This window comes from Oncorhynchus clarkii, chromosome 2 (genome assembly GCF_045791955.1).
Source record: "Oncorhynchus clarkii lewisi isolate Uvic-CL-2024 chromosome 2, UVic_Ocla_1.0, whole genome shotgun sequence".
Lineage (NCBI taxonomy): Eukaryota > Metazoa > Chordata > Actinopteri > Salmoniformes > Salmonidae > Oncorhynchus > Oncorhynchus clarkii.
In genome coordinates this window covers 67,014,975-67,040,077 of record NC_092148.1, presented here as the reverse complement: position 1 = coordinate 67,040,077, position 25,103 = coordinate 67,014,975, and the positions used below count along the sequence as shown (strand labels likewise).

Sequence of the window (25,103 nt, the reverse complement as noted above, 5' to 3'; positions counted from 1 at the left end):
TTTTGTCTTTCCTTAACAAAGGAAATACTTACAGTACCAGTCAAACGTTTGGACAAACCTACTCATTCCAGGGTTTTTCTTTATTTTTACTATTTTCTACATTGTAGAAAATTATGAAATAACACATATGGAATCATGCAGTAACCAAAAAGGTGTTAAACAAATGTATATTTGAGATTCTTCAATGTAGCCACCCTTTGCCTTGATGACAGCTTTGCACGCTCTTGGCATTCTCTCAACCAGCTTCATGAGGTAGTCACCTGGAATGCATTTCATTTAACAGTTGTGCCTTGTTAAAAATTTATTTGTGGGATTTCTTTCCTTCGTAATGCATTTGAGCCAATCAGTTGTGTTGTGACAAGGTAGGGATGGTACACAGGAGATAGCCCAATTTGGTAAAAGACCAAGTCTATATTATGGCAAAAACAGCTCAAATAAGCAAAGGGAAATGACAGTCCATCATTACTTTAAGACATGAAGTTCAGTCAATCCAGAAAATGTCAAGAACTTTCTTCAAGGTCAGTCGCAAAAACCATCAAGCTCTATGATGAAACTGGCTCTCATGAGGAACGCTACAGGAAAGGAAGACCCAGAGTTACCACTGCTTCAGAGAATAGGTTCATTCGAGTTACCAGCCTCAAATTTCAGCCCAAATAAATGCTTCACAGATTTCAAGTAACATTAATTGATCAGAAGAGTCTGCGTGAATCAGGTTTTCATGGTCGAATTGCTACAAAGAAACCACTACTAAAGGACACCAGCAAGAAATTACTTTTTTGGGCCAAGAAACACGACCAATGGACATTAGACCAGTGGAAATCTGTCCTTCGGTCTGATGAGTCCAAATTGTAGGTCTTTGGTTCCAACCGCTGTGTCTTTGTGAGACGCAGAGTAGGTGAACGGATAATCTCTGCATGTGTGGTTCCCAACGTGAATCATGGAGGAGGAGGTGTGATGGTGTGGGGGTGCTTTGCTGGTGACACTGTCTGTGATTTATTTAGAATTCAAGGCACACTTAACCAGCATGGCTACCACAGCATTCTGCAGCAATAAGCCAACCCATCTGGTTTGCGCTTAGTGGGACTGTCATTTGTTTTTCAACAGGACAATGACCCAACATACCTCCAGGCTGTGTAAGGAATATTTGACCAAGGAGAGTGATGGATCAGATGACCTGGCCTCCACAATCACCCAACCTCAACCCAATTGAGAAGGCTTGGGATGGGATGGACAGCAAAGTGATGGAAAAGCAGCCAACAAGTGCTCAGCATATGTAGGAACTCCTTGACTGTTGGAAAAGCATTCCAGGTGAAGCTGGTTGAGAGAATGCCAAGAGTGTGCAAAGCTGTCATCAAAGCAAAGGGTGGCTACTTTGAAGAATCTCAAATATAAAATGTATTTTGATTTGTTTAACACTTTTTTGGTTACTACATGATTCCATGTGTTATTTCATAGTTTTGATGTCTTCGCTATTATTCTACCATGTAGAAAATAGTAAAAATTAAGAAAAACCCGTGAATGAGAAGCTGTGTCCAAACTTCTAACTGGTACTGTATGCAACGACAATATTTTATTTCTAAAAATTATATTCATTTGTAAAAATTTGTAGTATTTTCTTTTCACTTTGACATTATGGATTATTTTGACTAGATAAATGACACAAAATCACAATAAAATGTATTTTATTCCACTTTGTAAGACAAGAAAATGTGAAGAAATACTTATGATACCCACTGTATGTGGAGTGGATGATAAAGAGGTGGAGGGGATATTGACATAATGGAACGTAGGGGGGGTTAAGAATGAGTGGGCTAGGGTTAGGAATGAGGGGGCTGCTACAGGTGAGTGTGAGGGGGGGGACTGAGGGATTAGGGGGAGGTTTGGAGGGGAGGGGGAGGAGGCGGTCAGAGGTGAGGACAGAATGTACCCTAGAGTAGAAACACCTGCCACTACAAGTCTGTGACCTCAACCTTTTAAACTGTCATATCTTTCATCACACACTTTAACGTTTATAGTCACAAGTGACTGGGCATGACACAGCAGAAAACACACCACTCGTCTCTGTCACCAGTTGACTCAGCACTCCCAGCCCCTCTAAGTGACACACATAATGACTGAGTACAAGTTTATATTTATCTGAACTATGCATTACAACAGGTGACCATCATGAAACAAGTCTGAAGTCATTATGATACAAGGTCACCATAGGATTAAACCATTTTGTTCTGAGCTTACAATAAATGAGAGTAGGAGAATGTCAGTTAAAATGGGACCTGGTAAGAGGCCATTTATTGCACAAATAAAACATCATAACAACATAAATAGACGAGGGAAATGTTATCCTGTGATTTTAATGCCTACCAAAGAACATCTACATGCTAAAGTACAGTACATTTAGTCCTTGAGTGCTTTTTCGTCTTTAGTCTATACACATGTCAAAGGGTGATACTATATAACCTGATAAAAAAAACACTGAATGTGTACAAATGATAGCTTGCTATGGTTACTAGCTATATTGCTTGCTATATTGTACACAATCACTGACAGTTGCTCTAGCTATCTACTGGAAAGAGTGAAATCCCCAACACCATAAGGAAGCGCTTCATAAACCATATTCCATTAATCAAATCAATCAATCAAACGATGGTCATTGTCATGTCATGTTGTTCTCTGGCCCATCTGGCTCTACAACTCATCAAAATAATCACCTCATTCTCTCTTCTTACTGAAATAGCATTGTACTAAAAAATGAATATATCATTGAAGATTCTTCTAAATAACACTAACAAAAATGGTGGTACAGAATTACATTCAAACACACGTTTTGAGGTCCAGGAAAATTCTGAATTGCAAATGGTGTCTTCTGACATACCACTTAACGTTGCATTTTATGTAGAATACCAGGTGAACTCTGTGAGTAAAGGTGTTATTCCAGTCTCTTCAGTGGTGAGGTGGGAACAGTATCTTCCAGTAGTGGATCAATAGGCTAACGTTGTGCAATAATATGGGACATGTAGCCTATTTGAATCATTATGGAAGTCAGACCACACATAGCAGGTTAACCCTGGAGCCTGGTGCACGGTTCACAATGACTGGACCGTTGTCATTACAGTTCAATTATTAGTAAGGATTATGGTTGATTTATCGGACTAGCCTATTGTTCAACCCCTATTGTACACTTTTTTCACCTTCCAATATTTTATGGATTGAATTTGAATATGGCAACTTTCAGGATGAATCAAAGCACTGTATTTTTGATTCATTTCTATTGTATTATTGACTGCATGTTTGTTTATTCCATGTGTAACTCTGTGTTGTTGTTTGTGTCGCACTGCTATGCTTTACACAGTTGTAAATGAGAACTTGTTCTCAACTAGCCTACCTTGTTAAATAAAGGTAAAATAAAAAAAATCTATATTATATTTTGTGCGTAAAGGCTAACCAAACCAGTTCATGTCATACATACCTTCCTAACCCTAATATTTGCCTAAATAATCTACCAGAATATTTTTTAACCAGTTGGTGCTGAAACTGTAACAAATATGCATATATTTAGATGGCTTCCTTCCATTGATCTCTAATACGCTGAAGCTTTTCTCTCTATGTATTCTAGTGAGTCTGTCGACCAAATTCGAATTAAAGGTACACCGTATTTAAAGGGATGGCTTAAGATGAATGTACAGAAAACTTTATTGAATGAAAACTCGATGAGAAAGTCTGTTGGCCAGCAAGTGGGAGGATTTTCAGCTGTTCTATGAAATGTATTTATCAATTTACAAGGAAACCACGCCTGCAAAGCCCGTTACACGCCTGCATAAGGATAGTCAGAATACCAACTACTGAGAAGTGCATTGGAAAGACGTGTGTAGGAAAGGCATACATTTCCTGAGTCGATCTGAATCGACCCCTACGTCCATAGTACACCATTGTCTTGGTTCCGGACAACCATCCCAGTGGGAGTAGTAGAATGAAGTTATCCCAAGATGCTGATCTGAGGTCAGTGTTGCATTGCTTCCCTCAGTGGTAAAGGTTAGTATTTGAGGAGGGTAAACTGTTTCTGTGCCAGAGATAGAATTCCACCCGCAGCATAGCAGCTTCTCTAGAGTCAGGAGTTAGAGGTTAAGGGTCCAAGCGGCCCCCTCAGTGATTCGTCAAAGAAGGGCAGAGGGGCGTCTTGGCTGAGAAGGGGCATCCTCTCTCCGAGCACAGCGTCTCTGAAGTTCGGTCGTCTCCAGGCATAGACCACACTGTTCAGACAGCCCTGCAGAGACAACGTCATCGCCTGCAGAGACACCAGGATGGAAATGGAAGGGGGCACCTAGTCAGTTGCACAACTGAATGCATTCAACTGAAATGTGCCTTCCGCATTTAACCCAACCCCTCTGAATCAGGATGGAGTATAGTGGGTAAGGATAAAGCATTATGGGTGCTTATCTTAGTGTCATTATTAATTTTACATAGCTAAAGAAGGCTCTCTAGGGGAAAATGCCAATTCATTCTGGGTGATGGTATCTTGGAAGGGGTATGTCTGCAATCATCAGTGAGATAGTTGAAATACTGACCTGTATAACATACAGGGGGAAGAGATTTACTTGAGGTATGTCTGGTATCACAGACAGGACAACCAGAACAAGAGCTGGGGACGGGACAAAATAGATGATATTAGTCCTGAGGTTGGAGTTACAGAGTTACACACATACAGGGTGTGTGTGTGTGTGTGTGTGTGTGTGTGTGTGTGTGTGTGTGTGTGTGTGTGTGTGTGTGTGTGTGTGTGTGTGTGTGTGTGTGTGTGTGTGTGTGTGTGTGTGTGCGTGCATGTGTGCGTGGGGAGATTAATTTGTGTACCTGGGGTCCAGCAGAAGATGATGACCACCATCATGTAGCGAGCAGTGGAGAACATACCCCTCAGCCGTTTCCTGGAACGTGCATCTCCCTCCACAGGAAATAGTCCCTCCTCCTCATACCTGCGATACCAGCTGCCCACCTTGTAGTAAACCACCTGTACAGGTACATCATCATCACCTTAGCTCATAATTTTCATGATCATCATTCTTCATTCTATTGGCTGTAAACTACTGTAAACTAACCCATGTTTATGAGATAACTATGGTGATTATTGTACTGTATGCTAGACTAGTGAAGATTTATGGTACTTACTGTGCAGCACACCAAAACTGGTATCACACTGACGAAGAGGAAGCATTGTATGAAGATATCATGGATATGTTCCTGGAAAACAAAACAAACAAGGTCTCATTCATTATGCTGTCCAATCCCTTTATGAACAGACATGCGTGGAACAAGGTATTTACTCACTATATCTGAGCAGTTGTCCCTCCAGATATGCAGGAAGAGGATACAGCTAAGAGGAACACACAATCACAGAGAGATGTGAGACACTCATAAGAAATGTTTTGCTAGAGTATGTACATTTTCTCTCATTAAAGTGTCATAAGCGTTATGCAAATGCACTAGGACGAACCCTGGCCTGTGCAGCACACAGAGACATACACACCTGTTGCAGTATGTGCTAGCTTCACCATGGTTTGCCGTCATGTGGCTGGGTGGTACCAGGACTAAAGTCATCACGTACACAAAGTACATCACCAACGGTATAAACCTGTAGGGGCATCACACTCACACAGTCAGGGACATACTGTATGTTGCTTTTAAGCCACTACACAGAGCAGTTTGGTTAAAAGCAGGGATGTTTCTATTTGAAAATGAAATAATTTGACTCACCACACACAAGCATATACAGGCACAACCCCCATCCTTTGTCGACACTGGGACTGGGGGGAGAGAGGGATACTTGATTTTAGAATAAATCAAACAAAGTTGAGGTGTATGCGCATGCGTGTGTGCATGCACGTGTAGGAGCCCTTGGTGGATGCTTGGGTCCTCACCTCTTCCTCTCTTGGTCTCTCCCTCCATCCCTCGACTGCATGCTTTGACTCCCAGGCATACACTACCATCAGGAGGAACGACACAAAGTAAAACATCTGGAACAGAGCGCGCACGCGCACACACACACACACACACAAATTATTATAATAGCAAATGGCACACAGTAGTGTCAAGAGCACTTCAGTTAAAGGTCTATAATAGAAAGGACAAGCAGTAAAACTTTGCATCGTCACACTATCTCTAAAAATGACATCGCATAATGTCATGCTCCATGACATAACACAGTGTAGAACAGTTCAGCCAACACAAATTCTGTCTGATTTACACACAAAAAATGCTATTACAATTGGATCACGCTGAAGCACTCAAAGACAGATTGTATGTATATCTATCTATACCTTATGTCTAGAGGTGCGCACACAAGCTTTTTTATAAATTTGTCATCAAAGCTATAGAGTGTATTTGAGGGAATAAGGACAAAATTAAACTGTTTAACAAACTCTTTTGCATTTACAGAATGTTCATTCTAAGATTAGGATCATTATAGTGCATTATCCCTACATACAGTATAATAGCCACAGAAGACTGGCTCACCAGTGACAGAGGCAGTAGTTTTTCACAGATTAACACACTGGGGGTGAAGGTGTGTGTTTCATTCATTGCGCTGGTGAACATCAGGGTGACTGCTGCCAACAGATCAGCTAGAGCCAGTTGGACCAGGGGATTCATCTAAAGAAACAAAGGCATTTGTGTGTTTGCAAAACTATGAGAACGTGACAATAACATTGTACATCTCTAGCCATAGAATATCTATCTGTCTAATGTGCTTGACGCAGGTGGGAATAAACTTGATATAATTCATAGCCTTGGTGTTACAGCTTCAGTACGCCACAGGATGTTTTTGTGCTGGTCAAGGGCAGTCAAGTCAGGAGTGAACCACAGGCTATATCTGTTCTTAGTTCTACATGTTTTGAACGAGGCATGCTTATCTAAGATGGTGAGGAAAGCACTTTTGAAGAGCAACCATGCATCCTCTTCTGACGGGATGAGGTCAGGTTACCCGGGCCAGGTCGATTTAGAAAGGCCTGCTCGCTAAAGTGGGGCGGCAGGGTAGTGGTTAGAGTGTTGGACTAGTAACCGGAAGGTTGCAAGTTCAAACCCCTGAGCTGACAAGTTACAAATCTGTCGTTCTTCCCCTGAACAGGCAGTTAACCCACTGTTCCTAGGCCATCATTGAAAATAAGAACGATCACCCCTCATAACTGACTTGCCTAGTTATATAAAGGTAAAAAAAAAATTTTTTAACGTGTTTTAGGTAGCATTTGACAGTGATGAGGGGTGATCGTTTGACCACAGACCCATTACGCACGCATGCAATGAGGCAGTGATCGCTGAGATCCTGGTTGAAGACAGCAGAGGTGTATTTAGAGGGCAGGTTGGTCAGGATGATATCTAAGAGGGTGCCAATGATTTAGGGTTTACCTGGTAGGTTCCTTGATAATTTGTGTGAGATTGAGGGCATCTAGCTTAGATTGTAGGACGGCCGGGGTGTTGAGCATGTCCCAGTATAGGTCACCTAACAGTACGAACTCTGAAGATAGATGGGGGCGATCAATTCACATATGGTGTCCAGGGCACAGCTGGGGGCTGAAGGGGGTCTATAGCAAGCGGAAACGGTGAGAGACTTGTTTCTGGAAAGGTGGATTTTTTTAAATAGAAGCTTGAATTGTTTGGGCACAGACCTGGATAGTATGACAGAACGCTGCAGGCTATCTCTGCAGTACTCCGCCCCCTTTGGCAGTTCTATCCTGTCAGAAAATGTTGTAGTTAGGGATGGAAATTTCAGGATTTTTGGTGGCCTCCCTTAGCCAGGATTCAGACACGGCTAGGACATCTGGGTTGGCGGAGTGTGCTTAAGCAGTGAATTAAACAAACTTAGGGAAGAGGCTTCTAATGTTAATATGCATGAAACTAAGGCTTTTGCAGTTACAGAAGTCCACAAATGAGAGCGCCTGGGAATAGGAGTGGATTCACCTCTACATCACCAGAGGAGGAGTAGGATAAGGGTACGGCTAAAAGCTATGAGAGTTGGTCGTCTAGAACGTCTGGAACAATACCTAAAGTTGTATTACAAAAGTAGTTTGAAATATTTTGGCAAAGTTTATAGGCACATTTTTAAACATTTTGTAGTGACGTTGCGCATTTTGGAAGCTGTTTTTTTCTGGATCAAACGCGCCAAATAAATTGACATTTTGGATATATATGGACGGAATTAATCGAACAAAAGGACCAATTGTGATGTTTATAGGACATATTGGAGTGCCAACAAAAGAAGCTTGTCAAAGGTAAGGCATGTTTTACATTTTATTTCTGCGTTTTGTGTAGCGCCTGCAGGGTTGAAATATGCTACTCTCTTTGTTTACTGTTGTGCTATCATCAGATAATAGCTTCTTATGCTTTCGCCGAAAAGCCTTTTTAAAATCTGACATGTTGGCTGGATTCACAACGAGTGTAGCTTTAATTGAGTATCTTACATGTGATTTAATGAAAGTTTGATTTTTATATCAATTTATTTGAATTTGCCGCACTGCATTTTCCCTGGTTTTTGGCCAAGTGGGACGCAAGTGTCCCCTATACCATAAGACGTTAATGAAGCTGCCAGTTGAGGACTTGCGAGGCATCTGTTTCTCAAACTAGACACTCTAATGTACTTGTCCTCTTGCTCAGTTGTGCACCGGGGCCTCCGACTCCTCTTTCTATTCTGGTTAGGGCCACTTTGCGCTGTTCTGTGAAGGGAGTAATACACAGCATTGTACGAGATCTTCAGTTTCTTGGCAATTTCTCGCATGGAATAGCCTTCATTTCCCAGAAGAAGAATAGACTGACGAGTTTCAGAATAAAGGTCTTTGTTTCTGCCCATTTTGAGCCTGTAGTCGAACCCACACATGTTGATGCTCCAGATACTCAACTAGTCTAAAGAAGGACAGTTTTATTGCTTCTTTAACAATTTTCAGCTGTGCTAAAATAATTGCAAAAGGGTTTTCTAATGATCAATTAACCTATCCCTCACCCTCCGATCCAACAGGTCCCAGACTTGCTTAATGGGATTGAGATCCGGGCTCGTCGCTGGCCATGGCAGAACACTGACATTCCTGTCTTGCAGGAAATCACGCACAGAACAAGCAGTATGGCTGGTGCCATTGTCATAATGGAGGGTCATGTCAGGATGAGCCTGCGGGAAGGGTACCACATGAGGGAGGAGGATGTTTTCCCTGTAATGCACAGCATTGAGATTGCCTGCAATGACAACAAGCTCAGTCCGACGATGCTGTGACACATCGCCCCAGACCATGACGGACCCACAACCTCCAAATCGATCCCGTTCCAGAGTAGAGGCCTCGGTGTAATGCTCATTCCTTCGACGATAAACGCGAATCTGACCATCACCCCTGGTGAGTCAAAACCACAACTCGTCAGTGAAGAGCACTTTTTGCCAGTCCTGTCTGGTCCAGCAATGGCGGGTTTGTGCCCATAGGCGACATTGCTGCCGGTGATGTCTGGAGAGGACCTGCCTTACAACAGGCCTACAAGCCCTCAGCCCAGCCTCTCTCAGCCTATTGTAGACAGTCTGAGCACTGATGGAGGGATTGTGCGTTCCTGGTGTAACTCGGGCAGTTGTTGTTGCCATCCTGTACCTGTCCCGCAGGTGTGATGTTCGGATGTACCGATCCTGTGCAGGTATTGTTATACGTGGTCTGCCACTGTGAGGACGATCAGCTGTCCGTCCTGTCTCCCTGTAGTGCTGTTTTAGGCGTCTCACAGTACGGACATTGCGATTTATTGCCCATGCCACATCTGCAGTCCTCATGCCTCCTTGCAGCATGCCTAAGGCACGTTCACACAGATGAGCAGGGACCCTGGGCATCTTTCTTTTGGTGTTTTTCAGAGTCAGTAGAAAGGCCTCTTTAGTGTCCTAAGTTTTCATAACTGTGACCTTAATTGCCTACCGTCTGTAAGCTGTTAGTGTATTAACGACCGTTCCATAGGTGCATGTTTATTAATTGTTTATGGTTCATTGAACAAGCATGGAAAACAGTGTTTAAACCCTTTACAATGAAGATCTGTGAAGTTATTTAGATTTTTACAAATTATCTTTGAAAGACAGGGTCCTGAAAAAGGGATGTTTCTTTTTTTCTGAGTTTATATACTGTATTCTATACTATACCACTGTATCTTAGTCCAATGCTGCTCTGACATATATGTATACAGTGGGCTCCAAAATGACTGGCACCCATGACTGGCAATGCACAAACAATACTTAAACAAATATAAACAATTTAATTATAGAGACAAACTCAAAATACCAACATGTGAAAAATACTGTACTTTATTAATGTTTCAATGGAACCCAACAAAATAATTTATTGATTTAATTAAAAATCAATGTCTTCCAAATCAAGGTTTCACAATTAATGGCACCCTTAAATATTATTGTAAATAACATCTACCAAAATTAAACCAGGAATTAAATTCCACTTATTTAAGTTATCTAAGTGTTAAGGAACTATTTTGAGCCATTATATCACTTCCTTTTTCACTAGTGTATAAAAATGAGGTAACACACATGCAATATCCTTTTGTCATCCAACACCATGAAGAAAACAAAAGAACTGGCAGTTCAAAAGAGACAGATGGTCATAGACCTTCATAAATATGGTAATAGCTACAAGAAGATCCACAAATAATTGAATATACCACTGAGTACTGTCAGGGCAATTATACAAAAATCAAAAGATATGGAACAGTTGAAAACCACACGGGCCCCCCAGGATAGGGAGGAGGATCGTGAGAGAAGCAACAAAAACCCAGAATCACTGTGAAAGAATTGCAGGCCTTGGTGGCATCTTGAGGTCACCAGGTTTAAAAAAGCACCATCAGACGCCACCTCCACAACCACAGGCTCTTTAGAAGGGTTGCCAGATGAAAGCCCTTAATGACCCCAAGACACAGACGCAAACGCTTGGAGTTTGCCAAACGTCATTTCAATTATGATTGGAAGAAGGTGCTCTGGTCAGATGAGACCAAAATGTTACGTTTTGGTCAGATACAGCATCGGCATGTTTGGCGTCAAAACAGAGATGCATATAAGGAGAGGCACCTCATACCCACGGTGAAATATGGTGGTGGGTCAGTGATGTTTTGGGGCAGAGGTCCAGAGGCACTGGTTACGATTGATGGCATAATGAATTCCACCAAGTACCAGGGAATTTTGGCTGACAATCTGGTTGCCTCTGCCAGAAGGCTGGGACTTGGCCGTATGCGGACTTTCCAACAATACAATGATCCAAAACATACCTCAAGATCCACACAGAAATGGTTCTGTAACAACAAAATCAATGTTCTGCCATGGCCATCTCAGTCGCTGTACCTCAATCCAATGGAAAACCTGTGGGCTGAGTTGAAGAGGGCAGTTGATAAGCGCAAACCCAAGAATGTGAAGGATCTTGAAAGGATCTGCATAGAGGAATGGTCCAAAATCCCTCCAAATGTGTTCCTTAACCTTGTCAAACATTACAGGAAAAGACTCCATGTTGTTATCCTTGCTACTTAATATAATGTTTACATACCCTACATTACTCATCTCATATGTATATACTGTACTCTATATCATCTACTGCATCTTTATGTAATACATGTATCACTAGCCACTTTAAACTATGCCACTTTGTTTACATACCCTACATTACTTATCTCATATGTATATACTGTACTCGATACCATCTACTGCATCTTGCCTATGCCGTTCTGTACCATCACTCATTCATATAACTTTATGTACATATTCTTCATCCCTTTACACTTGTGTGTGTAGAAGGTAGTAGTTTTGGAATTGTTAGGTTAGATTACTCGTTGGTTATTACTGCATTGTCCGAACTTGAAGCACAAGCATTTCGCTACACTCGCATTAACATCTGCTAACCATGTGTATGTGACAAATAAATTTGATTTGATTTGAGATGGTTGCACTAAGTACTAAATGAGGAGCGCCAATAATTATGAAACCTTGATTTTGGTGAAATGTATTTTGTATTAAATAATTGTATGATTTGGTGGGTTCCATTGGCACATTAATAAAGTACAGTATTTCTCACATGTTGGTATTTTGAGATTATCTCTATAATTATATTGTTAATATTTTTTTAAGTATTGTTTGTGCATTGCCAATCAGGGGTGCCAGTCATTTTGGAGCCAACTGTATATATTCTTAATCCATTTCTTACTTAGATTTACGTGTATTTTGGGAATATGTTGTGAAAATGTTAGATATCACTTGTTAGATATTACTGCACTTTCGGGGCTAGAAGCACAGTCATTTCATTACACTCGCAATAACATCTGCCTAACACATGTATGTGACCAATAAAATTTGATTTGAATCCTTCTCCATCCCCTGTGAACTCACTAGAACGGCCTCTACAAATGTTTCTAGAGTAGATAGAGCAGTCCTATAGCTCTGACTCAATGAAGATGTCTGCACAGGCAGAAAGCAAGGGAGTAGCCTGGGCCATGTTCAGTAGGCCACAACGATTCGGAAGATAATGATTATGTTATGTAGAACAGACATGCCTCTATCTGACAAGGAGAGTAAGGAATAATGTCAGCTCTCAATTCAGGACTATTCTACAGATGTAGGATCTTAATTTGAGCCTGTTTGCTACAGCAGAATATTAATCCTGCAGCAACAGAAAATTAAAATTATTATGTGCATTATAATTCATGGAGATTTTTGTCAATGTTGATACATTTTTTGTAAGTGAACATCAAGTCTGAAATGTCAAAGTGGAAATTACAAACTTCAGAAGCCTTTTTAAACCTCAAATACAATACAAGTTCCACATTCCCTGGATTGTAGGAAAGTTCTCCTGCAACTGGGTGATCAAATTAAGATCATACATCTGTATCTGTAATGTTTATGTAGTTACATCCTAATGAGAGTGACCCTGGTAAACACATACTGTATTTTGCTAAGAGACAGCCTTGGAAATATCAAACTCACAATCACAGAAAGGTACAGGCACGCACGCACACACACAGTCAAAGATACTCTTCCTCTCATCCACCCACCTGTTCTTGTAGGTGGCTCCTCTTTACAATGGAAACCACCAGCACTGAAAAACTCCCAATCAAACTGGAAATAGAAAGTAAAATATCTAAATACTGATAGTACACAATTATAGCACCATTAAATAACAGTCAATCATGTCATTCTGAATGTTCACAAAGATTGTGTTGGAAAATAAATACAATCAAATTACAACAGAAAGACATTGTATGCTAGTCTGGGTACAAGTCTTTTATTATTTTCTCCTGGCAAGGAGTGGAACATAATAGCTGAATAGAGATGGGTGGTCGTGGGGCCATGTCCTGATCAACTGGAAGCTTACAACTCAATAATCACTCACTGATCAAGACCTCTGCATTCAGATGTAGGCTACATGCATTCAAATTAAGATTTTCTTTCTAAAGCGCTATATCCACCTCTATATATGGGGAGACAGGTAGCCTAGCGGTTAATATTGGTGGGCTAGTAACTGAAAGGTTGCTGGTTCAAATCCCAGAGGCGACAAGGTGGAAAAAACTGCAGTTCTGCCCTTGAGCAAGGCAGTTAACCCTGAACAACAGCCGGGCGCCGTGTATGTAAATTAAAGCAGCCCCCGCACCTCTCTGATTCAGAGGGGTTGGGTTAAATGCGGAAAACGCATTTTGTTGTGCAACTGACTTGGTATCACCCTTCCCTATATCCCCAAATGTGTGTTTTTTCACTAGAATTGATTGCTTTTGGGCACCTTCATGTGTGTGTAAAATATTACTGTTCATCGATTTTAGATGTGTGCAAAATGTTAATATATATATTTTTTTCAAACCTATATATCCATTTTTAGCTGGAATGGAATGTTAATTTGCTGTAAATTTGACTGATATGTGGTTGTCTCACCTTGCTATTTTAAGATGAATGCACTAACTGTAAGTCACTCTGGATGAGGGAATCTGCTAAATGACTCAAATGTAAACGATTCATAAAAAAATTATAATATTGATGTCACTAATGTATCATTAAAAAAAATACATTTGACTGTGTAAAACCTCCCACTGGGCACAGACATCAATTCAATGTATTTTCCACGTTGGTTCAAAGTAATTTCATTGAAATTATGTGGAAACAACGTTGAATTCAATCAGTGTGTGCCCAGTGGGCTAGCAGTACAACTTGTTTCTCTGAGTGAGGCAGATAGCTTTTAGCAAAAACATGATTATCTGTCTCTCTAAAATGAAACCATCAAGTGACAGATTTAACAACCCCATGCCATGATTTGATAGTGAAAACACACAACAAACTATTTCATAAATTCTTTAAACAATAAAAGCTATTTGGCCAACATTTCTGGATGGATATATATATATCCAACATGGATATATAGCATTTTGGAATGAAACCCTTCAAATATAATACGTAGAGAAAAATAACAAAGTTGTCTCCAAAATGACACATATCAAACTTGACCCTAAATAAACAAAACACATCAAGCGGTTCTTTGCAGCCAAACAACAAACTCCTCATCTACTATGCAGGATTAAAAGACAGCATAGTAGTGCTGTAAAGAGCTAGAGTTAGGCATGGAAAACACAGCGCTTTATATATTGAGTTATGATAAGTTATGATAAATTACGTTCATCACATGCATGTCAAGTTGCTCAATTGGTCTGACTGGCAACACTGCAGAAATAAAAGATCAAATGACAGGATGCCAACCATGTTATTATGAGATGACACGTGTGTGACGTCAACTTCTCGGCAGTGTAATTTACTAGTCTACATTTTCAACAATAACCAAAACATACTCAAATATTTTCTGGACTAGCCTGCTATAAATTGGTTTGATTTGAAAACGCATAGCATAGATAAGACTATTTGCACAACACAGAACAGTTACATTTAGAATCACTAACACTTAGATCTAAACGTTCTCAAATCTTAGCTGACATGTGTCACAGATAGCCTATGGGTGTGGGAAGTCAGTTTTGCTTACCTTATAGACAGAGATACCAGGTACACAGTCGAGAGACCAGTGATCTACATAAAGAAAATAATGCAGAATCAATTCAACAGTGTGCTGAAATAGCCCTAAAACAGAATGAGCCTGGGCTTATTATAGCTAACTCCATTGCAGCTCTGTGAGATTTTTCAATGGGGCTTTTATAGCTATACCTACAATGTACATAGGGTTAGACTACACATCAATGTACTTGCACTAATGATTGAAAAAAATAGTTATTACCTGGTCATTGCTTAAAAATCGATTCAAACTCATTGTGAATGAGCCGCACAATTGCCACCTGGGCAAAGTTATCCAAAGCGCACCCGTCCTTTGTCTGAAATAAATAAATCGTTATCCATGTAGTCCACAGCACAAAATATATGATTCTTTCTATACATCTGACTGGGTTATTAACAGGCGGCCCGCCCACAGCACCAAGACGCCTGCGCCTTGGACCTGTTTATCACATGTCGATTTACCTTTGCAGCAACAAAAAAAAACACACGGGACAGGTGTAGGAATTTCCCTTCGGAAATGCCGTGCATGGCGGACAGTCGATGAGCCAGGTCTCATACTGGTTTGGAGAAGCCCAGAGCGAGTTGGCTATAGATAACCCTATACATTCTATAATAATAACTGTGTAGCCTATAAGTTATTTATTTGTTTGGCATAGGCTACATTATGCATGCACCAGCTTTCAATGGGACACACAAGTTGCAAAGGAGAAACTAACATGCAGTCAAAACATTGTTTACTCTAAACACCGGGTTAACACGTTTCTCAGTGATAGTAGTTACCCTACTTAGCCAAGCAGCACACTCCTGATAACACACAAGTCTCACGTTTTGCTCAACTGTTGCACAGAACGTGTGTGTGTGCTTGCGTGTTTATGTTTCATTAGAATCTCTATAAAGTGTGTCATTGGTCACTGCCCATTGCATAAACAAACACATGACATCCCTCACACTTCACCAGAATGTAATGGCATGCATGATGAGGAGGATTAACAAATTAATTATACCCTGTGAAGTTCAATATGGCTGTCAGAAGATATGGTGCGCTGAGAAATACTGACCAAAGAGGGTCTTATCTATCTAATATGACATCATTAGTTCGCGTTGCAATAACAGCGAACCCGTGTTGTAATCTGACATCTGCTGGCACACAATGTGACTGCAAATAATCAGTGTGAACAACAAGTTACATTTTTACCTCAAAACATTATGTGACACAAATGGGTAGTGATGGATCGGTCGAACCTGTACATGCAGAGTCGTTTTTACTTACGATCATGTCTGCTCAAGACAATTGTCTCTGCATTAGTTTAATATTGCTGTTGTCCATCACCACGTTGGCCCAAATGCTAATAAAGTTGAGTCAAATCGATGACGTCGGGAGTTCCACGTTGGCCTGGACGTGGCAGCATCAGAGGACAGAAACGATTCTTGCTTGGGAGTCACAAACAGAAAGATTCAGACCATTTGTCTCAAAAACGACAAGAATTTAGAAAAGCTTTCTGTAATAATTTGAGACATTCACGCACAACATGGGGCTCCTAATCTCGTCAGTTTTTACCAGACTGTTCGGCAAGAAACAGATGAGAATACTTATGGGTAAGTGTCGGATGTTAGCTGGCTAACTGTGGCTTTCAAATGAACGCTAACGTTACTGGAGAATATCACGGGAGTCTTTAGTGAGTATGGAACATATAACGTTGTGTATATAAAAAAAAAGTTGATTTGTTGGACCCAAATGGTGTAGGTAGAATAGTAACCGTGACCAGTTAGCTAACAGTGGCTAACGTTAGTTCATAGTTATCCAAAAAGTGTTGCTAGCTGCTACGTAGCTAACTTTTTGGTGGTTGAGTTGTGTCAACAAACTCGGCAGAAAGTTCAAAAATGTTAACTAGCTAGGTAGCCCGCGGGTATAGAAAAATGGAAAGCTAACCGGCTAACGCTAGTTACAAAAAAATGTGTTTCTTGGTCTGTCGTCGTGAGTGACAAGCTAGTTCTAGCTCACGTTAGTAAGCCATCTGTTTAGCTAATGATAGCTATCCGTCATTTGCTGGTGGGTTTTGTATCTTCATGCAGCTGTCGACACGGATAAGATACACCGTTAATAGCTACAATAAGTGTCCATAAAAAAAAATATATATATATGCACGTTCTTGCTTGCAGTTGTATGTGAGAATGAGATATAATGTTCAAAATAAATGTTTGTTTTCTCAGTGGGTTTGGATGCTGCAGGGAAAACTACTATCTTGTACAAACTGAAGCTGGGAGAAATAGTGACCACCATTCCAACTATCGGTAAAACAAACACACAGTCACACCCACCTTTCACCCTCCAGTCTCAAATCAAACTGTATTGGTCACATAAACATGTTTAGCAGATGTTATTGCTGGTGTAGTGAAATGCTTGTTTTTCTAGCTCCAACAGTGCAGATCTATCTAACAAGTAATATCTAACAATACAGACATCTAAGTAAAGGAATTAAGAATATATAAATATATGGATGAGCAATGTCAGAGCGGCATAGATGAATATACAGTAGAAGAGAATAAAGTATATACAGATGAGTAATGCAACATATGTAAACACTATTCGTGACTAGTGTTCCATTTATTAGTGGCCAGTGATTTGAAGTCTATGTATATAGGCAGCAGCCTCTAATGTGCTAGTGATGGCTATTTAAGTCTGATGGCCTTTAGATAGAAGCTGTTTTTCAGTTTCAACTGAAACTTAGCTTTAAATTGAGGTATAATTGACTTGGGTAGGATATTGGACTGTCACTAACCACATACATGCACTTGTCTATAGATATAATAATATATTTCCGTCCATATATAATAAATGGGATTGACATTTAGACCTAATGCATCTCTTTGGTGTGTGTGTGACAGGCTTTAACGTGGAGACGGTGGAGTATAAGAACATCTGCTTCACGGTATGGGATGTGGGTGGTCAGGACAAGATCAGACCCCTCTGGAGACACTACTTCCAGAACACACAGGTAAATGCACACACCAAAAGGGAACCAGGGAGGCTACAGCCTACTCTTTTACTTCTCTCGTGTAATGCCTCAGGGCATCCTCCTCCTCTCTGACTGTCCTGCTCTGACTGTGTTCATCCCTCACTCAGGGTCTGATCTTTGTAGTAGACAGCAACGACAGAGAGAGAGTGGCCGAGTCTGCAGAGGAGCTCTCTAAAATGGTAGGTATATTTACTCTGTGTATGATATGTAGTCGATGATGGGTATATTTACTGATGGTATGTAGTTAATGATGAGTCTATTTACTGTTGGTATGGTATGTAGTTAATGATGGGTATATTTACTGTTATGGTATGTAAAGGCCTATAGACTTGCCAAGTGTCTTGGCTGGGTCTATTTATAATTGACTGGACATTGAACCTGAAACTTATTGTGAAACAAATTATTTAATCACAGAGCACAGTGTTGACTTTCTGAGCAAGAGCTCACTATCTCAACTAGTGATCTAATCCCCCCCCCCCCCCCCCCCCCCCCCAGCTCCAGGAGGATGAGTTGAGAGAAGCGGTGTTGCTGGTGTTTGCTAACAAGCAGGACCTTCCCAATGCTATGGCCGTCAGCGACCTTACAGACAAACTGGGACTGCAGAGCCTCCGCAGCAGAGTGGTGAGTATGTGAGACATAGGCCTGCAGGCACGCTTTTTCTCAATGTTGATCCTTTTCTCTCTTGCTCTCTTACTTCTCAGTGGCATGTGCAGGCGACCTGTGCGACCCAGGGCACAGGACTGTATGAAGGACTGGACTGGCTTTCCAACGAGCTGTCCAAGCAATAACACCGGACATCACACAAGAGAAAAGGAGAGGGAGAACCACAGATAGACTGACACCTTCAATCAAGACAAGTTTGGTCTTGAATAACTTGTGCCCCTAGAATGGACAGGACTTGTGGACAATGCAATCAATACATATAGGAACATCTTATTTTACTACTATTTTTACTTCGCTTTCTTTGACCATTATCCCTTTATATACTTTAATCTTCACTTTTTCCCCCACCTCATATCTTGCAGTAGATAAACTGATGCTTTCAGTTGCATGTTTAGCAAATGGCTGCTCCGAGACACCATGGAGACGCCCCTTCCTCTGTAAAGTGTTCTGCTGGGTTGACGTTACCCCCAACCACTGATCCTGGGTCAGACCTTTAAATCTGCCTATGGTTAAGTATCAGGATTGAGGGTGTTGTAATCTGATCCTAGATCTGTGGTTAAGGGAAACTTCTACTGCAACCTGTTCAGCTACACTAGACCTCATGGACATTTTCACTGAAACAACCCTGGTCCTATACCTCTCACCCCTGTGACTTCACTCCCATGCGATATCACCTATGTAAGGGACTGAAGCTTCTAGAATGAGATGAAGAATAAAATGACAATGAAGTCATAAATCTCCAGATGTTTGAGGAAGTCTTTCTGCACTGGGAGCCAAATGGAACTCCTACCAGTGAATGGAACACAATGGAACCACTGGAAACAGTTTGCTCCTGGTACTACTGGTTTTCGCCATCTCTTTGTAGGGTTGCTTTGCCCTGGGCTCGCCACATAAAAAAAGAGATGCTTGACTAATGTCTTTTTTTTCTTTTTTTAAATGGGCCACAATTATGTAATAACCCATTTCCTTATGTGCTACGATGTAAGCTGTGGGAAGCTGAAATTAGTAGGTAGAAGTTGCCACTAAACATTGAAACAGGTGTTTGATACTTTTCCATCCGCCTAATGATTCAGGCTAGGATGGTTAATCTGATCCAGGATCTGTGTATAGTGTAACTTCTACCACAAATGAGCTGAAACCACTTAAAAAAAATGTGTCTAGTCTAGTGAGAATGTGCACCTCCTAACCAAGACTGTGGCCCTGTTCTAATACTTAGGTGCTTTCTTCCCTCTCGGCCATCTTTGAAGTTATTACATATCTGAAGTATTGGCTTTAAATAATGGTGTCAATGAAGGAAGGAAAGGGAAGAAGGCTGAAGGATGTGTTTTCTAAGCATTGGAACCGGGCCAATATTGGTGTTGTATTGTTCAGTGGCATGCTTTGGCTCAGCAGTGCTTGCTTGTGGCTGGGCACACTCTTCTGATATTTGATGGCTGGCTGTTGTTGTGTGCTTAATCTGACCCTCCCCCACACACCCCTGCTGTATCTCCCTGAGCTGTGCATACATTCCAACTGACGGATGCTTCTTGAAACTGCATAAAGCTGCCACAACTTTTGAATGATGTGATAACTAATTGTTTTACAAAACATGTATAAATAAATTCACCTGTTAAATTGTCTTTTTCTGAGGATTTAACTTTAAATTGACAGAGCTTGTCTTTTTTCATGTGTTTTGAATGTGATGAAATGGCTATTTCAGTTTGTATGTAATTCTCTTTGAAGATTGCGTTTAGGAATGTGTAATGTACACATCCATGTTCAGCAGCCCAAAGCTTTAGGTCTCCGGCTGAAGTGAATCAGCTCCTCCCTTCTGGCATAGTTCCAAAGCCAACACTAGAGAAACCTGAAGGGTGACTGTGCATGTTCACCTACACCCTGGCTGAGTGGAAACCTGGAATTTGATTAAATGGACTTGTCTAATGTGCCTGACTCAGATTTTACCTGAAGTATAGAGAGGGTGTGACACTATAATACATCCTGCCACGTCTTGGTATAGGTTGAAGTTGCCCCTAGTTGTAATATTGGGTGAGGTTTGCATCTACCCCACTAATGGTCAAGGTTAGGATTTGGGAGGGAAAGCTGATCCTAGATCTGTATCTAGGGTAAACCTAGTTCTTTTAGTTGTGGTATTGTACATAAACTAGGTACTTTCAGCGACAATGATAACAACAGCTGTCTTCGTTTCTAGTGGAAAACTTGCTCAGTGAAATGTGCTCAGAGGACTTTTCAGACAGATCATGACATCGCAGTTGAAGTCCACTGGGGGGGGTAATTATCTTGGATAAATATTTAGTATTATGTGCAGTGTCATCTCAGGTTATTTCTGTTGGGAGAAGTTGGGTACATTGTGTGTGGGAGCAGTCAGTATCGATATGAAATGTGACTGTGAGAATGCTATATTTGTCTTTCAGTACATTATTTGTTAAAGTGGATTAGTCAAATGCTACAGTAATCCTCACAGTATTCAGTTTCATTTTATTTGTGTAACTGCAAATACATACTTTTTGAATAGGCCATGTTACTCATGTCAATAAGCATCAGCAAAAAAATACATTCAATTTAGGGTATGGCCATAGGAACTAACTTACGTCCTGGGCACACACTGGTTGAATCAACGTTGTTTTCATGTCATTTCAATGAAATTACATTGAATTGAGGTCTGTGCCCAGTAGGTCTACTTAATTTTAGGATGTTTGTAAGTGTTTTCTACAGGTAATAAAACTTGGAACAAAATGTAAGTTTGAATTGGAAGGTTGCTGATGTGAAAGTTACAGTATGAAAAGAAAGAGTTTGATGTCAGGAGCTTTGTATTGTATTGCCTTCTAGAAAGAACAGGTGTACTTTTTCTGAGAACCATATGTTTCTTAGAGCTTGGTGATAGCGTGGTTGTCCTATGGTTTGGAATACCTTCCCACAACTTTCTGGTTATGGTGCAGAATAGTTGCTTTTGAACATTCTCAGCACATTTAAGGAACTTGACAAAAATACGTTACATTTTGGTAATGATCTCCAACTGATTTGACATTGGGAATGTTCTCAAATAGTTCAGAGAACGTTAAGAAGGTTCAGTTCTTCAGCATAACGTTTCCTACAGGTTTCGTAATTATTTTATTTAAAAGAAACAGTTGATGTCTGTGCCCGCAAGTAAATCTAATTAGCATAATATACAAATCTGTTTAAACTAGATATATCTTTTTGCATGGGCTGCGTCTTCCTCAGCTGCGGTGGAAGGTGGCAGAGCTACAGAGGTTTTTGCCAGACCAGGAGACATCCTGAAAATAGGTCTTCTCACGAAAACCTCTGTAGCGTTCGAACCATTTGGGGATTGCTCTATGACTCCCACAAGCCTCCCTGCAACCTAAAAAAATAAATGTTCACAGAACAGGCAAAGTTTTCACTTCCGTTCTCAGAACGTAACTTATGGCTATGTTCCCAGGGACCAATGGGAAATCCAAAACTTATGTTCCCACAACTACCAAGGAGCCAAATGTGCTAGCTGGGTAGAAGCCTAGAAACCAAATAAACATTATCTGGGAATAGGAGTGGCAGCAGAGAAACGAAACTGAAGGGAAAGAAGAAACGTTGTGTGGCACAGCGCCACTGTGCTCAGCCCGATCACGCCCACACACACAATGCAGGCTGAGGGTGTTAGCTGCTTTCCTGTGGCTCTCAGCATTGCAATGACAGATGAGGAGGAGGGGAGGGTTTTTTCAAGGTATAAAAGGAGGTTACAATGTTTGATCTGTCCTTTTTATCCTGCGGAGCCCTCCGCTTAAGGATTTGGGTGAGTTTCCTTTCCATCAGATTTAAGAGCTTGTATAGAGACTGATTTGTTTTATGTGCTTTGTCATTCCGTTTGTATACATTTCAACATCATCAAACCCAAATATTGTGTTTGTTTTGTTGTAAATTTACAGTTACAGGAATAGGTTACTGTTTTTTCAAATGTCTATAGTACAAGATAACTTTGACAAGACTATAATACATGGTAAGAGCATTTGTTAAACATCAATGCTGTACCAGGGGGATGTATCACTGTCGCCTGCGTCACTCACATCAATTTGTGCATCCTTCCTTGTGTTGCAGGACTGGTGACCCTCTGTCAGGTCACTATGGAGTTCCCACTCTGTTTGCTTGCTGTGTATTTTCTTGTAAGTATCTCACAACGACAGCATGCATGTGTTGGTGATGAATAACCCTTTATGGACAATTAAGATGTATAGAATTTAAATGAAACTCTAAACATACTACATTGTAGGGTCAGAGTTGTCTTGTGGACTGACTGTGACTAAAACAAAGTCTTGTCCCACAGTGAAGAGGAGGAGAGGAGGAGGAAAGGAGATGAAAAGCCTGCTCCCAAGGGCAGGTCACTGGGTCCCTGGCCATGTCCTGGTAGGGGGTGTTGGGAGTCTGTCCCCTCGCAGGTACTGACTCTCAGCATGACCTCGCAGGACCCAGTCAGTCGGGCCTGGTGAGCAGAGCCAGGAGCTGCAGATCAGCTGATCCGCAGCGACCTTGACGCACCGACGAACCCAAGCACCAGACACCTGAAGACACCCGAGACGACTAGATGAAGCTCATCCGAAGCACAAAGCTTATATTACTTACCTGAATACTTAAACGAAATGTACCCTAGAATGCCGCCAGATGAAGAACCATTCTTTTCTTTTTTTGGTTGGCTTCTGGTTGTCTGCGTTGCTTGGTTTCGGCGGCTCATGGGGGGCCTGCTGAAGAAAACGCATTCCCAAATACACTACAATGCTGAACGCATAATTTCCATGAAAATGTAAAATTTTAAATAAAAATTGAAAAAAACATTGCAACATGAACAAACTTATCTGTGCCGTTTGTTCTGTAGTTGTCATTTTGGGTATTTATACACTGATATTGACGCCACATTGCAGAGAACAGCTGTTTTAACATCGCAAATAATACTTACAGTTAGTAGTGTAGTGCAAGTAAATAATATCCAAGTCACTTGAAACATCTTTAAACTCATACATACTGACAATTTAATATCCGTCTCAGAGCATTATTTTATTAGACTTTTTTTCTACTTCGCTTTATGTAGGCCTAGATTAGCATGACGTTTAGCCTCCTCTGTTTGTTAGGTAAATACAGTACTTCCTTGAACAGGACGGCCCTCGCTCCAGACGCGCATGCACACACACATGCCCAAGCGCACACACGTCATAGTTTGGTTTTGTTGCGTTGTCTTCGTTCAGTACATAGTAACCAAAGAAGATACACTCTGTCTGAGAAAAGCAGAGGCAATGCAGAATTTAACTAAACAATGGACTTTGATGGAAACGAAAGTAAAGCTTGCAGACACACAATACAGGCTGCTGCATGTGTGAGTTGCTGTCAGATAGGGCTAGACAGTTCAGGGTATAGGACGAGGGCAGTGGAGTCTCCTCAGAGGAGGAAAGGGAAGAACCATCCTCCTCAGTGAATTTCATAAAAGTAAAAATTGTAAAACATTAAAGTTATCCTTTTTAGATAAAGCTAAACTAAATATATTCACGTAACCAAAACATTTATTAAAACTATATTTTTCAAAACAGGTCTATAATAGCCTCAACAGCACTCTGTAGGGTAGCACCATGGTGTAGCCGGAGTACAGCTAGCTTCCGTCCTCCTCTGGGTATATTGACTTCAATACAAAACCTAGGAGGCTCATGGTTCTCAACCACCACCAGTAATTATGATAACTTCTGGATGCCGTCCTCCAACCTATCAGAGCTCTTGCAGCATGAACTGACATGTTGCCCACCCAATCAAAGGATCAGAGAATGAATATAGTACTGAAAGCATAAGCTACAGCTAGCTAGCACTGCAGTGCATAAAATGTGGCGAGTAGTTGACTCAAAGAGAAAGGCAATAGTTGAACAGTTTACTTTTTTTTTAATAATCCAAAATAAAGGAGAAGCAAGAGAGAAATAGACAGACATTTCATTTTTTGGGGTTTAGTTTTAGTTTAATTTACTTAGCTAGCAAATGCAGCTAGCTTGTTTAGCCTAATGAAACAGCCTGCTCAAACAGAGGGATGCTATCTTAGCTAGCTGGCTATGACTATCCAAAGCAACACCGGAACTCTTCAAAGGTCGAGGTAAGCTTTTAGTTTGACTAATTTATTGCCTCCGGGGCCACCGGTGTAACTGCTTACTGACTGTACACTGTAAAGTTACTGCATTATTGTAGCAAGTTCACTAACACGCTAGTTCTATTAGCTATTCTGACTATGATGTTACTTTAGCTAATATGGTGGCAGCTATGTAGGCTGCGTGAAGCGATTTGGCTTGGAAAGGTTTTTTCGCCTGGTCACATACAGTACATGCTGATATGTTGTGCACTGAAGTCCACAAGCGAAGGTGAGAGGAGGAGAGCACATAGATGCGAGA

The 25,103-nt window shown here is 40.9% G+C and overlaps 2 protein-coding genes and 1 long non-coding RNA gene across 4 annotated transcripts; 2 read left to right on the top strand and 1 right to left on the bottom strand.

Moving 5' to 3' along the window:
• Nucleotides 1-2,260: 2,260 nt before the first annotated feature.
• On the bottom strand, nt 2,261-16,384 carry LOC139372442 (transmembrane protein 116-like). 2 transcript variants are annotated; one of them, XM_071112161.1, is made up of 13 exons: nt 16,293-16,384; nt 15,246-15,339; nt 14,997-15,040; nt 13,033-13,096; nt 6,502-6,636; nt 5,907-6,002; nt 5,743-5,792; nt 5,516-5,620; nt 5,317-5,362; nt 5,158-5,229; nt 4,846-4,999; nt 4,563-4,636; nt 2,261-4,282 (listed from the first exon to the last, which is right to left on the bottom strand). In XM_071112161.1, the coding sequence occupies exons 2-13, from the start codon at nt 15,276-15,278 to the stop codon at nt 4,106-4,108; spliced, it is 1,050 nt and encodes a 349-aa protein (XP_070968262.1). In that variant the 5' UTR covers nt 15,279-15,339; nt 16,293-16,384; the 3' UTR covers nt 2,261-4,105. The 2 variants fall into 2 exon arrangements, with proteins under 2 accessions (XP_070968262.1, XP_070968271.1); XM_071112170.1 differs by lacking the exon at nt 16,293-16,384 and adding an exon at nt 15,485-15,865.
• Nucleotides 16,221-20,349, top strand: LOC139372455 (ADP-ribosylation factor 4-like). The gene is made up of 6 exons (XM_071112182.1): nt 16,221-16,618; nt 17,234-17,314; nt 17,909-18,018; nt 18,147-18,218; nt 18,535-18,660; nt 18,741-20,349. Exons 1-6 carry the CDS (start codon nt 16,552-16,554, stop codon nt 18,825-18,827), a joined length of 543 nt encoding a protein of 180 aa, XP_070968283.1. The 5' UTR covers nt 16,221-16,551; the 3' UTR covers nt 18,828-20,349.
• Nucleotides 20,350-22,278: 1,929 nt separating this feature from the next.
• LOC139372466 (uncharacterized) lies at nt 22,279-23,535 on the top strand. The gene is made up of 3 exons (XR_011627459.1): nt 22,279-22,486; nt 22,789-22,853; nt 23,015-23,535. It is a non-coding gene; the product is annotated as an uncharacterized lncRNA (long non-coding RNA).
• The last annotated feature ends 1,568 nt before the right edge of the window (nt 23,536-25,103 follow it).